General features: G+C 34.2%; 1 protein-coding gene across 1 annotated transcript in view; it reads left to right on the top strand.

Moving 5' to 3' along the window:
• The window catches only part of DACH1 (dachshund family transcription factor 1), a 411,546-nt gene that overhangs the window by 273,426 nt on the left and 119,460 nt on the right, over positions 1–18,660 (top strand). Inside the window, exon 4 of the mRNA XM_036832080.1 lies at positions 6,496–6,668. Within this exon, the coding sequence (XP_036687975.1) occupies positions 6,496–6,668 (173 nt within the window). The remainder of the gene's footprint in view (positions 1–6,495; positions 6,669–18,660) is intronic.

Below are 18,660 nucleotides of genomic sequence, written 5' to 3'. Positions count from 1 at the left end.
TAGCAGTCTTGATTCCGTTGTTAAGATGGCATTGACATCCTTCTAAGTGGTCTCCAATGGTATGGAGTAAATGCCCGCTCTTGCCATCATTTTCATTGTAAACGAATCTTGACAATGTCAGGTTCCCGTCACAGTCTATCAGTGTCACTCACTAAGCTGTGGTGTGACCGTTAGTCCCTTTGAGATTTGCCTCCTTTATCAGGGTCAGCCTGTGGGAAAATCTGAACAAATAGTTACATATCAACTAGGTATAAAAGATAATAACATTTAAATATACTTTTACTCTTTTAATGCATGGTGGTTTAAAGGCATTTCTTTTCTACAGATCACTTTAACTTTGTGTTTGATTACTTTACATGCACTCTGTCCAAAATTCATTAAAAAATATACAGTGGCCTTCTCTTTTGGAACCTATTACTTATTAGCTATGTTTAGGATTCAGTAATAAATGTAATTATTTGGGCTAGGATTTTAATCAGTACCACTGATATACATACCCATAGTTTTTTTTTTAATTAAAGAGAAACAGTAATAATATCCTTACCCAAAGCAGTTTTCGTGTCCTTTCCTACATAAAAATTGTGTTCCAAAAAATGATCTTCTTTCTTTTATTAATGATTATCTCCACATTTAATCATTCTTTATTTTTTTTATTCATGTAATCTTTTTTCTTTGAACTGTCTCAATTGATAAAGTTTCAGTTGATTTGTGAAATAACATTGCAAATGTTGAGCATTCATATTTCTTTCCCTTTCTTTCAGTTTTTTACAAGAATCAGTTACTAAAATTCTACTTATAATATAGTCATATTTGTTGTTGGTTCTACTGAATATGCTATGTAACAAGATATTAAATAGAAATTTTCCTGTGGTTCCACACAAGAACAAAAGGGACCAAGTACTCCTCAATTTACAAAAAGTAAATACCAATCAGTACTTATTAATAGCAGCTGAACCAGAGTTGCTATCTTAACTATCACTCCAGACTCCACAGACATCCTCTTCCTCCATTTATAAGAGGGGAAGACCAACACAGGAGAGGAGATTCGGAGAAAACATTGTAGTGAAAAGACAGCACCTAATGGAGGGAGCTGTGGCTTAGTGATTCCTTTTTGAGAGTCCTTCCTCACCACCAAGTGCAGGGAGAGGAGTTTCAAGAGAATTACTCAAGGATTGCAGATGCCTCCACCTCATTTCATAGCTGGATGTCTGCTTTGGTGTGAACTGCTGATCTGCTTTCTGTGCATGTTTGAGCAAGGGGAGAAAGAATTGAGGAGAGGTGACAGAATAGAGAGAGTGGACATCATCAGAACAAAAGGACCCACACCAGGAGAAGGACCTTAGTTTCAAGAGACCATGGCAGTTTGGGGAGCTTAGAAGAGCAGGAAGCTGCAGGAGATTTCCATTGTCAGGGACTTGTGCAGTTAGGAGGTTCCCCTGGAAGACCCCCTTAAATGATCAGACATTACTTGGCAGGGAATACTTGGCATTTAGGCACCTGCCACCTGAGAGATGTCAATGGCCAATAGGCATAGCCATAGAAGTGACAGTGGACTTGAGCAGGAACTGGTTGGATGGGAGAACTTCACCCTCCTACCCAAGAGAATAGATGGATGAAAAGCTGTCCAAACCCCTCTGTCTTCCAGCTACCTAGGCCCTAGGGCTGGCAAGTGCTGATGGGGATGAGGACGCAGAGAGTGGTGTTAACTAGAATGGATTTTCTTATACTCAAAATCTGCTCAAGTTTATTAAGGGGCAGAAGAGGGAGCCTTAACAGAGCATATTTGAAGGCAGTAATTAGAGGAAAAATTAAACTAGTTTATATTTGTTATCCATCAGTTCTGTTTGGCAATCTGGTTACCTTTAAAGTAGGGATGGCTTCCAAATTTAAGGGTTTCTCCCCAAAGTAGTCTATTTCTCTGTTTATAACCTGATCCATCATAAAATATGTATCATAAAATACCATAAAAATATAAAATGGAAGGATACAAAATATAGTCTGAGCTCAGAAAAAAGACTAAGATAGTCCACCAAGCTATTTACTTTTTCAGAACCTACGACTATGTTTTAAAGTTGGAGGTGCAGAGCGTGCAAGCAGGGAACGTCCCATACCTATTCCTTATGAATCAGAATTTCAGTTACACTGAACCTTAAAATCACCTTGCTTGTCCCTGAGAAATACACATCTTTTACAGGAAAGGAAACCTAAACACACACAATCACTTTTTGTATATAAGTTCCATATATTTGCATATATAATTAAAGATATATTCTTACTCTCGGTATAATTAGGCAGAGTAAATAAACTGTTTCAGGTTATATAAATGCATCATTAATAGGTTTTAGCTAGAGACAAAACTGGTAATCAGGTGTTAATTTCAATTTTTCCTCTTGCGTTCATGTGCCCACTTACATCTGGTTGCTGTAAGATGGTACATTTGTTAATTCTCACTCCACCAAAATCACACCATTGCATGAGGAGCTGGCCTTCCTGATGCTTGTGGTTACACTACTTAACTTCATCATATAACAGCTGCCTGTGTGTTCTGCCATCAGTCAGAGCGCAGATTTTATTTCCACCTGTGTAAGCAGGTGTCTAGCCTGAGATTGTTCCCATGCTTCTCCACAGTATGTGTTTAGGACTATGTGTGGGAGATCCTCTCTCCCTTTAATCCTTCCCTCTAACACAGTGAAATATGGATATAGTGTCTAGATAATCAAACAGCTGGATGTGCTGAATCTTTTCATGAGCTCATGACCAATTTCCTTGGTTCAAAACCATTTTATATATTTATCAAATGTCTGAATTTTTGCATACATGTCTCTACCCCCTATTATAGAATATGTTCTTTGAGGATACTAGGGCTAGATCAAGTTTGTCTTTTTATTCCACTGTAAAGTCAAAGAAATGGTAGGATTCTACAAGAATGGAAGAAGAGAAAAGAATCAATTCTTTTCTGTTTCTTTTCTGTAACTCTCCTTAGCAACTGTTAGAACTTTTCTTATATGCGAAATCTGCTGTCTCCTGTAAGTTTTCATGCAGTCATAATAATAAGCTTTAATCTTAAAGGTGTATATGTGTATGCATGTTTGTGTGTAGGCTCACACATAGATACTGCTTATATCAAATATATTGGCTTAAACCAAAGCACTTGAAATTATACATTTAATAACTATGGGCATGTCTTGTTCTGAAGTGGCCTATTTTCAATTCTTATTTATTCATGCTAATAGAGGAGAAGGATGTTATAAATTATGCAAAAATCACTTACAGCTGACTTGGTTATATATTGTATATTTTTCATTAGACTTAGTTTCTTAATTGTTTGCTCTATTTATTACCCAAATGAGCTAACATCATGAGTATTTAACAAATGATGATTGGCGGAGATGGCTAGGAGCATTTTATGTAGTGAGAAAATCCAATCTAGTGTTATACACTTGCTATGGCAAATTCATATATGGATGATTGATATTTACCCTTACACAAGGGACTGATATCCTGTGATCCAAAAGAGATGTGGAAATAGGTAGTATTTTGTATATAATCTGTTACCAGAATGATTTAATCAGAATTTTAACTTTATATTTTACACTTTGATAATGTGAAAAAATAGAATTATAAGTGCTTCTCTATTGATACAAGAGTGAAATTGAAGTATATTGGGAAAATGGCTTTTCCCATTTATTAACTGGTAATCTAGATGTAAATAAAAGAAGTTGGCTCAATTGAACAGAGAAACAAAAGTAGATAATAGGTATAAGCAGAACTCAAACTCAATCCAAAATAATGAATGTGAATATTTTTCTCTCCTCCATATATTAGTTAATATTAGTTAACCTCAAAAATGCAATCTACTATAAAAATGTAATCCTTGGATAAATGAAATATAAAGAGAAAATTATCTATTATTCATAAATTTCCAATGCAGTTCCCATATTCAGTAACATTTATTCCAAAGTGTTATTTCTATATCCAAATAGTTGGTGATTATGCTTTAACTCTTGTTTTAAATGATAACATAAAAAGTAAATATGTAACGAAGAATTTTGCATATACTTTGATAAAGACAATATAAAGTGAAAGTGTTTAAAACGTTTTGTCACTGAGTGCTTTCTTGACGTAATATGTTCAAAAAATTTATGTACTTACAGCTTTTGCATGTTTGACTAGGACCTTGGTATAAAGCGTCAAAAAAGTCATGAGTAGATAAATAAGCTGTATAAGTTTGTGAATATAGAAGTGAACTTTTATATCATAGTGTAGGAGCAAGCTGGAGAGATTGCTTTTATGTGAGTCATTTCTGTATGAAGCTATAAACTTTTCTTTTTAGCCAAAGCTGTCCTGGTTTCTTGTAAAATAATAAAGATATCCATTTAATTGATTCTTTTCATTGTTTAATAAAATTGCTTTGTCTGATTGCTGAAGAATTTGAATTGAGTTTTCATTACCCACTTCTGAACAATTTACTCTAAGATCCAGACAGTATTGAGCTAATGAGTTTGAATTTATATTGAACCTTAACTGTCTTCCTGAAGTAAATGGAAAAAAAATCATGGCAGCAACTAAGTATTCTTCATTAAAAATTATGTCTTAGAGATTTTACAATGAGGCTCTTAATAGAGCTAAAACATTTAAATTGGAGTTTTACCAACTTTGCTGTTTCTAAGTGTATTATATGGAAACATGGTTTCTTTTCCTTTTTTAAGAAATGAAAACTCATAAACTGACAGGGATATTACAGAAACTTTCTTTCAAGTGGGTAGTTTGTATATTCAACAGATTCAGTTAAACAATAAATTAATGGTAAAATAATTTAATCCGAGAACATGCTTAAATTGAAATGATATATAAAAACCTTCCAAGGAGTACCCTATTAAGGTGTTTCAAGATCTATTTAATCTGAGACGTGGCCATGATATTGAAATACACGCCCTTAAAGGTACTGTTCTGACTTTGGCACCTGTATTGCCACAGTCATAAACTTAAGTTTCTCTGCAGTTGAAAACAAGAGATATATTTATTGATTCACGCACATTTAATTTATTGCTTTGATATTATTATCTTTTGTAAATGATCTTTGTGTTCCCTGGACCATGTCTAACCAAGTTGGGCATTTAATGATTCTATGTTTAGGATTTTCTGTGGAATTAAATTAGGAACTTTAACTCTGAAGGGTGACTGGGATTCTATTATACAAGGATAACTTTGGGTTCTATAACTATCAGTGTGCTTCAGTTCCAAGAAGTAATTAATTCTCTAGGTATATAATAGAATTCATTTTATATTAAGTTGGTTAGTCAAACAGGAGTAGTCTCCACAAATAGGCTACCTGTTGTAAAAATGTTTTTTTTCAGAAAATTTGAGACTGTATTTAAGAAATAGAAAAACAAAAAGAAAATATGGTTTAGGGGAAATTTACTTACTTGAGCTTATTTCCCAAGAAATCACTTAGCCAATCTCCAAATGTGATTTTTTTTTTTCACATCTTTATTGGAGTATAATTGCTTTACAATGGTGTGTTAGTTTCTGCTTTATAGCAAAGTGAATCAGCTATACGTATACATATATCCCCATATCCCCTCCCTCTTGCACCGTCCCTCCCACCCTCCCTATCCCACCCCTCTAGGTGGTCACAAAGCACCGAGCTGATCTCCCTGTGCTGTGCATCTGCTTCCCATCAGCTATCTATTTTACACTTGGTAGAGTATATATGTCCATGCCACTGTCTCACTTCGTCCCAGCTTCCCCTTCCCCTTCCCCGTGTCCTCAAGTCCATTCTCTACGTCTGATATGGCTTTTTTAAAACCTCATTTCCAAATATTCAGTAGAAGATTTGGAATAATATTGTATCCAAATAATTGATATTCATTCCCCACAGGCAGCAGTGAAGGTTCTTGGGAAAAGGAAACACTGTACTCTTCCCCACCCCGGGGATCTCAGGCTTCTGTTACCCGCCCCCGCACACCTAGCGCGCTTAACCTTCCCGTCAGCCATCCTCTCCACCATCTTCAGCAGAGCCACCTTCTGCCAAATGGTACGATGGCATTTTTGAGCACTAAAAATGATAGTTGCAAAGAATAAAAAAATCTAATGATCGGATAGTAAAATATAGGACATAGTAGATAGGTACACTACATTTAGACAGCTAAACGTGATAAAGAAAACCATAGTATTTTAAACAAGAATTAGACTGATCAGAAGAATAATGTAGCAAAGGACTGACTGTTTGTATTAAACATAAATGAAGAGTGGTGAGTGATAGAACATGGCACCAAACTGGTTAGCTTTAAGCCTAATTTCCCTGAGTGATAAGTGGGCACTGTTGCATACAAAGGGGACAAATATTTTTCCTTTGACTCTCATTATTAGAACATTTTAAAATGCTTCAATTTTCAATGATTTATGTCCTTAACCATTTTAATTAATGAGATATACCATGTTTCATTGTTTTACTTGAATAGAGAAATGATGATATATGTGTATTTTTTACAGGACTGGAACTGCCTTTTATGATGATGCCCCACCCTCTAATTCCTGTCAGTCTACCTCCAGCATCTGTCACCATGGCAATGAGCCAGATGAACCACCTCAGCACCATTGCCAATATGGCGGCAGCAGCACAAGTTCAGAGTCCCCCATCCAGAGTTGAGACATCTGTTATTAAGGTAATTGTTTAATTACGTGATTGATTTGCCTTAAGCCAAAATCATCTTAAGCCACCATCACTCAATCCATTTTTCTTACTCCACAAGTAGTTCTAACTCTACAAAGCTAAGTGATAGTAAATAGATTATGAGAAAAAAAAAGTCACTTATAGTAATTAGAACCAGGGGTACAATATTTAGGCAGGCTAGGCTAACTTGAATTTCTCTATTATATCTACTAAGGGAGAGATGAACATAGCATTTTAAATGATATACTTCAGATTGTGTGTATGTGCTTATATGTACAGTTGTGTTTGTGTTTGTGGGTATGTGGGTATGTGTGTGTGGTGTTATGAGCCATAAGGTGTGGAAAATAGTATCTGATTTGTTTTCAGAAGACCAGAAGGGTTAAACTATGGTTCTGCCACTTAACTAGCTGTGTCACCTTGGGCATGTAACTAAATCTTTCTGATTATTTCTACACCTAAAAAAATGTGTAATACAGTGTGGGTGTAAAAACTAAATGAAATAATAAAATTGAAATTTTTTGTAAATTCAAAAATACACAGTAAGTGCAAGATAACATTATTGTTATACAGGTATCACATATGTGTATATATACACACTTCTCTGGCTCTCTCTGTATATGTGTGTGTGGGAGGGTATGTGTATACTTTTAAATATGCGTGTGTATACTTTTTCATTCATATTATTTTATAATGTATATTTAAATCAAAGTACTTTATTTATGTATTTATTATTGGAGTATAGTTGCTTCACAATGCTGTGTTAGTTTCCACTGCACAGCAAAGTGAACCAGCTACACGTATACATATATCCCCTCCCTCTTGGACCTCCCTCCCACTCATCTAGGTCATCACAGAGCACCGAGCTGAGCTCCTTGTGCTATACATCAGGTTCCCACTAGCCATCCATTTTACACATGGTAGTGTATATTTGTCAATCCCAGTTTCCCAATTCATCCCACCCTCTCCTTCCCCCTCTGTGTCCACCCATCCATCCTCTACGTCTGCGTCTCTATTCCTGCCCTGCGAATAGGTTCATCCGTACCATTCGCATTGTCAGAATAGATTACTAATTTTTAAACTAAGTAAAAGATACCTCATGCTGCATTATCCATATTTGACATAATTATTATCTTGTTTTTCTGGATATAATACATGTGAGTTTAGGGGAGTGTCTGGAGCATGTTTCATATAAAAGGCCTTGTTACAATTCTTATTCATTGCTGGTGGTAATGCAAAATGGTATGGCCATATTAGTAGACAGTTTGGTGGTTTCTAATGAAACGAAACATACTCTTACCATACAATCATATGATTTTTATCAAAAGGAGTTGAAAATTTAGGTCTATACAAAAATTTGCCCATGGGTATTTATAGCAGCTGTTTTCATAATTGCCAAAACTTGGAAGCAGCCAAGATGCCTTTCAGGAGGTGATTGGATAAAAAAATTGTGTACCTCCGTGTGCGATGACTTTGTTGTTTGCCATTTGTGACAATGTGGATGGACCTGGAGGATATTATACTTAGTGAAATAAGTCAGACAGAAAAAGACAAATACTGTATGTTTTCACTTATATGTGGAATCTAAAAAGTAAAACAAATGAACAAATAGAACAGAAACAGATTCACAGATACAGAGAACAAACCAGTGGTTACCAGAAGGGAGAGGGTTGGGAGGGAGGGGCAAAACAGGTGAAGGGGATTAGAGGTACTGAACTACTAAGTAAAAATAAGTAGGCTACAAGAATGTAATGTACAGCACAGAAAATATAGTCAATATTTTGTCATAACTTTGTATGGAAAGTAATCTATAAAAATATTGAATTACTATGTTGTACGCCTGAAACTAATATTGTAAGTCAGCTATACTTCCAAAAACTGAATTAGCATTTGTTAAGTGAGTGAGCCATGGTTCAACAACAGACCACGAGAAAAAATGAAATAGAGAAGTTTATTACTCACAGGTCATGGAGGAAGTACTTGGCATGCCTCAAGGGACCAGACAGGGGTGTCAAGGCAGAATGCAGACAGAGACAACAAGGCAGGACCCGAGGCAAATGGCCTTATTAGGATCCATGGGTGGGGTACTTCAGGATTTCCAGGCTGGGGCTGGATTGGCCAATTCAAACCAAAAGAGTAGGGTTTTGGTAAGCCTCCCAGGGGTCTTATCTAAGAAGACTGTTGATCACAAGGGCTTTTGGGGATTCATACCAGGGACTTACATTTGCTCATGACTCTGGCTGCTGTCTAGAGAATGCACTTGCATGAAGGGGGCTAGTGTCAGTGTAAGGTCCCCGAAGGCCACGTGATCAAACAAAATGGATGCTGAAGCAGCAATACCACAGAGTAGCTTAGCTGAATTCTCACCGCCAAACAATGGAATATTATTCAGAGCTAAAAAGAAATGAGCTATCAAGCCATGAAAAGGTATGGAGGAAACTCAAATGCCTACTGCTAAGTTAAAGAAGCTAGTTTGAAAAGGCTACACACTTTATTGTTTCAAGTGTAGGACACTTTGGAAAAGGCAAAACTATGGAGATCCTAAAAAGATCAGTGGTTGCTAGTGGGTGGGAACAGAGGATGAACAGATGGAGAACAGGGGGTTTTTAGGGCAATGAAAATACTCTGTATGGTATTATTGTGATGCATTCAAATCATTATACATTTTGTAAAGACCGTGTCATTACTTATATAGAAAGTTGAATAATATGCAAATGGGAATATTTCATATAATAGTACTCTATAAACAAAGATGTGTACTTGCTCCTTAAATAATTTTTGGAAGTATCCTTACCAGAGGAAAATAACAAGAAATATCACAGGAGGCCAAGATCAACTACCAAAAAATTCTTTCCTGAGAGAATGCCACTGAGTGCTACATTGTCATCAGTGAAGGAACTGATTTGTTAATCAAGGTATTGATTCAATTTATGATCATTTTTGATAATAGTTATTACTGAGAATTCAACATTCTCATTGTCTCACTCATTCGAAGCAGTGTTTAGTAAACTCACATGATACATATTAATTAAACTTAATTTAGGGGAAATTTTTATTTTCCCCAAAGAAAATGGTTGACTCTTATGTCACGTTAAAGAGTATGGGACCCAAGTGGGTAATTAGAAGAGAGCCTACAAGTTTGTTTGCCTGAAAAGATTCTAAGTATGCAGGCCAATTAAAAGTGAAATGTTAAATACCAAAGAAGATTTACCCCCACTGGAAGAAATGATAAAACCAGAGAAAATAGGTTTTGAGGGATCGTCCATATGCGGGAATGTGCTATTTACATTTTTTGACAGTAATGACAAGAATTAAAATTAAAACTCAACCCAAATGAGAATAGCAAAAAGAATTTGTAGGACAGAAGAAAAGCAAAACCATAGCTCTCAGAGTCACAAGCTTAAAAAATTTTTTTGTTATCTATTTCTACGAACTAAAGGAACTCCAATGATTTTCTTATAAACCTATTTATGAAAATGTACCTACCAGTTCAAGCAGTAGAGCAGGGTCTGCAAGCTGTTGAACTTGGGTAAAACCTACGCTGCTGTCAGTTTTTGTATGGACTGTGAATTAAGAATGATTTTACATTTTTAACTGGTTGGAAAAAAAAATCAAAAGAAGAATAATCTTTCATGACACATGAAAATTATATGGAATTCAAATTTTAGTGCCCATAAATAAATTTTTTTGGAACTTAGCCACACTCTAATTTACATAATGTCTATGGCTACTTTCAAATACAAAGGCAGTGTTGAATAAAATATTTGCTAGCTGGCTCTTTACAGAAAAAAATTGCTGATCCTTGAGTTCTGATTAACTCAAACCCATGTGAATCTTAGGCTGTGGTTAATGGAAGCAGCACAAACTAAACTCTCAAGCACCATAGAGCCATAGGATTTGGCATTGAAAGGAAAAGAAATTAAAAGCATTGAGGAAAAGAAAATTATATAGGTGAGGACAGTACCACTATGACATTGTTATTTGCTTTAAATGCAAGCCTCCATGACAGAGTCTGCTCAAGTACTGAATTTAGATTTTCTCTGGTTGATTGTCTTGGACTACTGTAAATATTTTAGTAAGATAACTTTGAGGAGGGAGGAAAAGGACATATACTGTTTACACAATAATAATTCTACCTTAAATCCCTAATAGCTAAATGTCTAAGATTATATTAAATCATTAGATGTTCTGTATTAGTCTATTATGTATCAGTGAAACCCATATACTTTTACTGTTTAATATTCATAGAACATGAAGAGTCATAGGCTTGGGATGTTAGATGTTTTGTAATCCAGCTCCCTCCATGGTGGAGAAATCATTCCTGCATCCTCTCTACCCATTTTATATATCTATTTTATAGAAGGCCTATTCTATTTTCACCAAATTTAAGAGTGATGAAGGTATTCATTTTCATCTCAATAGCTTCTACTTTAACTTTATTTTCTTGGAAAAATGTCTACTAATTCTTCTGCGGTCTAACCATTTAAATATTTAAGTCCTCTGCTACAGTACCTGTGGCGTTTCTTTTTTCCAGACCAAATATTCTAATTTCTTCTGACAATTTTTCATCAAGCCTCTTGGTTGACCTTCCTTGTCTTAAATAAGCCCCATCCTCACTACCCTTCTCCTGCATATAACTCTAGAAGTGAACCCACCAGTGAAGAGACCAGAACTAACATAAACCTCAGTTTGGACAACAGTTTATAAATTTAGTCATAGTTCATAACTATTTTTGCTAGTTGAATGTGTGACTCGGTAAATCTCATGCATTTTTGACATGAGATTCTACTAAGCCAATTCTTTATCTTTTACTTGTATTAGGGATTTGCATTTATGCATATTAATTTTTTTATTTTCCAGTCTATTGATTTAGGCTCTTTAGAGATTCTTGAGTGTTAATACTCCAAACTATCATATTAGCTATTTATACCATCTTTGTATCATTTCCAAATTGTAAAAGGATGTATTACTTTATATTACCTTAAATCACTGAGGAAAATAAACAGTATAAATCAAGAGATCAATTCCTCTTGTCATTAGAGATTTCCTAATAGGCTGAAATGTTCTACTAATTGATTCTCTTTGGGAATCATTCATCAAGTAACCCCAAATCCCCCTGAATGAATCAATATTTTTCTCACTTTTATTTAATAAATTCACAATGATGTCATGAGGATTTTTAAAAAATGGTTCTTTCTAAAATAAAAAGAAAATTAAAAAGAAGAAAGGCAACCTATTTTAATGGTTTAAAACATGGATTCTGGAGGAAGACTTCCTGGGTTTATATTCCAGCTCTGCCATCTCCTAGTCTTATGACCTTGTAAAAGTCACTTAACATCCCTGCCTTTGTTTCCTTTTCCGTACAATGGGGATTATATCATTACTACCTCATCAGGTTGTCATAATGAGTAAATTAGTATTTATAAAATCATTAGAAGTCTTTCTACAGTGACATTATCTTCATCATATCTCTGGTTTATTTTCCCCCCAAGTATTCACAATCATCTGTTTAAAAATAAGTTCTAGAATTTTATAGGGAATCTGTGTCAGGCTTTTGAAATATAGTTGCAATTATATAGTAAGACCTCTCTCTCTGTCTCTCTCACTCTCTTTTGCTTGTTCAACCCTTTTCACCTAACAAAAGTAGTGCGTTTTGCTTTTGGTGGGTTTGCTAGTTCAGTAGTATACAAAGCAGACTTTTAAATACATTTTTTTTCCAGATTTCACTTTTCTTTAGTGATAATATGGAATTGTTTTTGAGAAATTTGGCAACATTCAAATTATTCTACATTACTGAATAATATTTCCTCACATGCCACATTACAGCGTTTTTCTGAGAACAGGGAATATGATTTAAATTTGTTAATTTTCTCTGCCAATCTGCTGTTTTGTGTGTGTGTGTGTGTGTGTGTGTGTGTGTGTGTGCGTGTGAGAGAGAGAGAGAGAGAGAGAGAGAGAGAGAGAAATAGAGATTGTTTATGACATTCTCATTTAAAGAATTAAACATTGAAAAAAATTTTAAATACAATGTATACATTTTCCATTCTCTAATACTTTTTTTTCAAAACAGGTCCCTAAAGTACTATATCAATCAGTAAATAGGACTTTACTTGCGTGAAGTTCAAAATGTTTAAAGATTATAAAAACTAGAACCAGAGTAACCAGATTCTTGAAGCAGGTTAAAAAATCTTACAGCAATGTCATTTACCTCATGTTTGCTTTGGGGTACAGAATAGTTTATCTTGGGACAACCATAAATAACCCTAAATGTGTGCATCACTTTTAAACATTTTTTTTTTTTTTTGCAAAAAAACTATTTCATCTAAATTTTACTTGGGTTTAGAGAAACAGTTAAGTCTGCTCTCTTAATGTTTATCTGGGTATTGATATTAAATATGAAAAGAGAATGCTAACAAGAAAAAGGAAGTATTAAAACACAACTACCACTAAGGATGCCATACATCAGTGTATTGAAATATAAGACATATTTAGATCCATGAGTTTATAATAATACTAAATATAATATAATTCTCCTTTGGAGAATTCTAGGGAATTGATTCTTTTAAAGGACAAATAAGGGTTTAAATAAGGGTAAAGGGGTGGAATCAAGCATTTTCCTGCCTTTCCCATACAGACTGTCCCTCAGGATAACACAATAATGCACGAGAGATACTTTCTGTTCATAGAAATCTTCTTGCAAATAAATGAGTATGGAATGATATATTTCGAATTCATCAAATTGCAAGTCCTAATGAAGCGGTGAATCTGGGCTATGATTATCAGTGGTGGCTGGCATCATAAAATGCAACCAAGAAGACATTATGCACTTCCAGTGAAAGCATACACCACCATCTATGAAGTACTCTTGCCCCCAGGTCAACTTGAATCGAACATCCAGATGCACTTATGCCAGAAATTCAGAGGGCAGAGGAACACAGAGACAAATTAGACCCATCAAGGAACTGTAAACAGTTCATAGAGGTGGTGGCCACTTAGAACATACACAGTGCCTTAACTAGATAAAAAGTTGGCTTTAAACATTTGGCATGAACAGAGTGATGCCAACTGATGGCAATGCTGGCCAAATCAGAACTTACATTTCTTCCTTGCTCTCCTCCCTCTATTCTACCTACTTGACTATAGAAAAGGAGGGACTTCTCTTTTAATTAAGATAATAGTATTTATTATTACATAAGCCTGAGGTATAACTTCTGAGTCAAGACTGCCTTTTGTTGCTCAAAGTAACTGTAGGAGTTTATATTACCAAATAAGAACCTGGAAAGTTACTAGCCTGCCTGAATTTTCATACAGATGTGGGAAAAATATAATTCCCTACCAACACTGAATAAGTTTGAAGAGACAGTAGGAGAATAAAATGAGGTTGTTTATGATTACACTCATGGGTCTTACCACTTCCCCATTTAGCAAAATTGAGCATTTCTTGAGTATCATCATCAAAACAAATAAAAAGAGCTATGCAAATATCCCTTGAAGCCTCAATTTAGAACTCTGAGCTAAGGAGTTTTGATGGTGGCTACCAGATCTTCTACCAGATGCAAGTATGTTAGGTTTGTTTATGTCTTCCAGAAGTACTTTTTAACATTTTCCTGAACCCAGAATCCCAATCCTATTATTTATCCTTTCTGTTCATTTTTCCAGAATGAGAGAATGTGGATGTCACAATCAGTGTGTATGATTCTGGATTTCACTAACAGTATTTACTAGCTGATGATATATGCTCCATGAGGGAAAGGAGTTTTGTCAGTTTTGTTTACTTACATGTAACCAGAGCCTAGAACATTGGCATATATTAAGTGTTTAGTAAATATTCTCTGAACGAATGAATTGAAGTCTGAGTTGTGTTAAAGCTCAGGAGTTTAGGTTTTATAAAGTGCTAGTCAACTTCAATTTCGTAAGGTAAAAGTTGTATTAAGATAAATTTAACATTAGAATATCTTCTCCCCACTTCTATAACGTACTCAATAAGGGAATTGCTAACTGATAAAGAGATGAAAATGAAGATAATTAAAGAGAGCAATATAAAGTAAAGTTAAATGAAATAACCCACTTAGAGAAATGAGTTGTGATTATTTAATCTTACTCTAAGAAAATATTTTAAGTTGATAAAATATAATGCATTTTGTGGTGGAGATGAGGCAGCAGACACAATGCATTTTTTAGTGTTTAGTTAATCACATGTGTGTAATACTGAACATTTTATACGTTTTATTTAATTTATTTTTTTATTGAAGTGCAGTTGATTTACAATGTTGTGTTAGCTTCGGTTGTACAGCAAAGTGATTCAGCTATATATGTATATATGTATATATTCAGCTATATATATGTGTATATATTCTTTTTCAGATTCTTTTTCCTTATAGGTTATTACAAAATATTGAGTATGGTTCCCTGTGCTATATAGTAGGTCCTTGTTGGTTATCTATTTTATATATAGTAGTGTGTATATGTTAATCCCAAACTCCTTTTTATTTTAGAATTTTAGAATTCATTGTTTTAAATTCCACCTTTGATTCTGAATTGTGGTAGAGACCAATACTTCTTGTTCTACCCAGAGGCAATAAATGCAGCTTTTCCTTTATTGTTATTCTGATACCATTAGTTTATTAGTATGACCTTTTTTTTTTCAGTGAGAGTGTATTCCTCTTACATTTTCATTTATTATTGTGGCTAGTTTTATAAAGATGGAACACTGCAAAAGATTGTGTTTTATTGATTGGTGGAGTTATGATGCAGGACTATAAAGCAGTGTGTTGAAGTATTAAATTAAATATTCTTCCTCTTTGTCCTACTTCAGGGCCATCTTGGAGGTTAAAGGGTCTCACACAAATGAAATGATAAATCCAGTTTACATAGTTTCCCTATAGACATTGAACTGCTTCTTTCTTATTATGTCTGAATAAAACTCATTATCTATTTTGTTTCAGTAATAATTATGAGATTCTCTCCTAAGCAATTCTTTACTGTCTCCATTATTCTACATCTTATAGCATACTCTGGAAAGGCAAGCATATAAATATGATAAAAGAATTAAGCTGTTGAAATAAATTAATTTATTGTGCAACAATGTATTCAAATCTTACTTGCTCAATGGATTTTACTTTAATGAAATTCTTCAAAGAACAATACATCATGTTCCAAAGATTGAAATTATACATTAAGTGAAATGACTGAATATGTTGTGTCTCAGTTTATAGAAAGTTTCAATTGAATACTTAAGCTTTTAAAGCATAAAAATTTGCATAAATTAAAATATTTCTTTAAGTAAAAGTATTAAATATTGTCTGTATCCTTTGTTCTTAGACAAAAAATATAATTAAAGTAAAAATAAGCTAAAGCTAAAATAAATACTACAATTTCACCTATGTTTCCTAAGCCTTAAATTATGATTTAAGATTTTAATCTAGCTTATTTTTGACTTAGTTTATTATGTGACCTTTAGAGTGTTATGAATGTATAAGTGAAAAAGTGAATAATGCATGAATGAAAAGAATCATCAAGGAAAACTTTTACAGTTAAATAAAATTGACTAATGAAAAAATTGTTATACTTATGTGGAAAATAAATAAATAATTGTTCAATGGCACAGTCATTGTTACTAGAGTTTTGTGCATTAAATATTTACGTATTTTATGAGTTAAATATCTCAGGAAAAAATCAGTTTTTCATGCTTTCCATTAGTGCCACTGAGAAATCTATTATGACAGGAAACTCAGACTTGCAAAATGATTTTAGAGGGATTGATTTATTTCAAGATTGCACTTTACCTCTATTTGGCTAAACACATGCCACTGAAAATATGATCACTTACATAATTATTAAGAGGAATATTAAAATGTATTGATGGATAAACATTGAGTGAACTTTTGGAGAAAATAGAATGGCTAATTTAGAAAATTTTATTTATATAAAAATATAATAATGTTGTTTCCTAAATATATACCATGTGTTTCTGCATAATCCAAATGTTAAGAGTTAGATGTATTAGGAATTAGCTTTAAAGCTTAGCAAACTTATGTACCTCTTTATCAGAATTTCGAGAAATCAAGGTTAGACTCTATATCGTGTATATCTGGTCATATATGCAGTTAACTATAGCATGGCTTATTAATACATTTATACAGACTAAAAAGGAGTTCTATACAGTTTTATAAATCCATACTCTATAATAAATGCACAGATATTCCAAAAATGATACAAACTCCAGCCTTTGAATGCTGCACAGAAGCCAAGATTATCCTTTGATTTGTGATTACAAGGACTTGATGTGAACGTTATTGCCTTATTTTTAAATTAAAAATTGTGGGATATTTGTGCAATTGAATATATTAAAAAGTAAAAAAGGTAAACTATTAATACATGCGATAACCTGAATGAATCTAAAAAACATTTTGTTGTGTAAAAAAAAACAGACATAAAAAGTATGTACTATATGAGTCCATTTTTATGAAATTCTAGAACCAGCCAAACTACTCCCTGGTGATAGAATTCAGAAAGCTGTTGCTTCTGGGGATGGGAGGAATAGGCTGGGAAGGGGCATGAGAAATCTTTCTGGGGTTATGGAAACAGTCTAGATCTTGACAAAACTCATCAAACTGAACACATAATAAATGTACAGTTTGAAGCTGCTTCATAGCTTAAGGTAGGGGTGAATGTTAAGAAGAAAGATTTATAATCCCAGCTGCTTTTAAATTATAATTAGAAGATAGGAAGTAACTTTTGGCATCCAGATGTGGATTCTCCACTCTTTTAAATCGTATATGTGCTTGTTTTTCAGAAATGTAGGTCATTTGTTTGCCATGTGAACTAAAGAACTTAGACCATTTAGAAGCATAGCTTGTTTGATTTATTTATTGTGGAAAAAATAACTAATATTGTGTTCATTTTGCATGTTGAGACATAGAGTTTAAAAATACGTCTTGCAACTTTTGAGAGTAGAATTTAGTTGACTCTTTTTTCTTTTTTCCTTCTGGTACAATATTGTTTGACCTGGCAAATTATTTGTTGTAAAGTTTCTTATGGGACTATTTTTTATTCTATGGAATATATATTGAGAAACAGTTTTATGTATGGCTTTTGGAAGAGGGCTTGGCTATCCTGGGGGTTACTTTCATTTTACTTGTCATGATCCTCAAGAATGAAACCTCTGTTGAAGATGTTTATTGACAATGTGTAGACTGAAAAATTAAAAGGGTATGAAACAAGTGGTGCTCAGTCTTGGATATACGTTAAAATCGCCTGGAGAGCATTAAAAAATACTGGCTTCTGGGCCCCCCTTCAGACTCAGTGTATAAGGCTGCTGTAAGAAAGTACAACAAACTGGGTGGCTTAAAACAACAGAAATTTATACCCTCACATTTCTGGAGTCAAAAGCAAGATGTCAGCAGTGCCATGCTCCCTCTGAAATTCTAGGTAGAATCCTTCCTTGCATCTCCGTAGTTTCTGATGGTGGCCCGCAATCCTTGGCAATCCTTGGCTTGCAGCTGCAGAGCTCAGATCTGTACCTCATCTTCACATGACATTTTTACCTCTTCACAATTTTTCCATCTTTCACATTTTCCCCATATCTTCACAATGTCCTCTTGTGAAGACATCTGTCATGTTGGATGAAGAGCCCACCCTACTTTAATATGACCTCATTGTAACTAATTTCATCTGCAAAGACCCTATTTCCAAATGCTCACATTCATAGGTATTGGGGGTCAGGACTTCAATCATTTTGGAGCGACACAATTCAACTCATGACCCTCAGTAAGCCAGAATCTTGGGGAGTAAATCCCAGGCATAGGCATGTTGAAGAACTTCCCAGGTGATTCTAATTCAAAGTAGAATTGCAACCCATCACGAGGCTTAAAGGAACTTTTGAGATTGAAGACATACATTACCCTCTTTCTCTGTTAGTACAAAGCCTTGTCTGTTTTCCATATTACATTAGCCTTTGATATTTTGAAAACAGCCTCCTACAGGCC

The sequence above is a fragment of the Balaenoptera musculus genome, chromosome 18 (assembly GCF_009873245.2).
Source record: "Balaenoptera musculus isolate JJ_BM4_2016_0621 chromosome 18, mBalMus1.pri.v3, whole genome shotgun sequence".
Lineage (NCBI taxonomy): Eukaryota > Metazoa > Chordata > Mammalia > Artiodactyla > Balaenopteridae > Balaenoptera > Balaenoptera musculus.
This window is presented reverse-complemented; position numbering and strand designations above follow the sequence as displayed.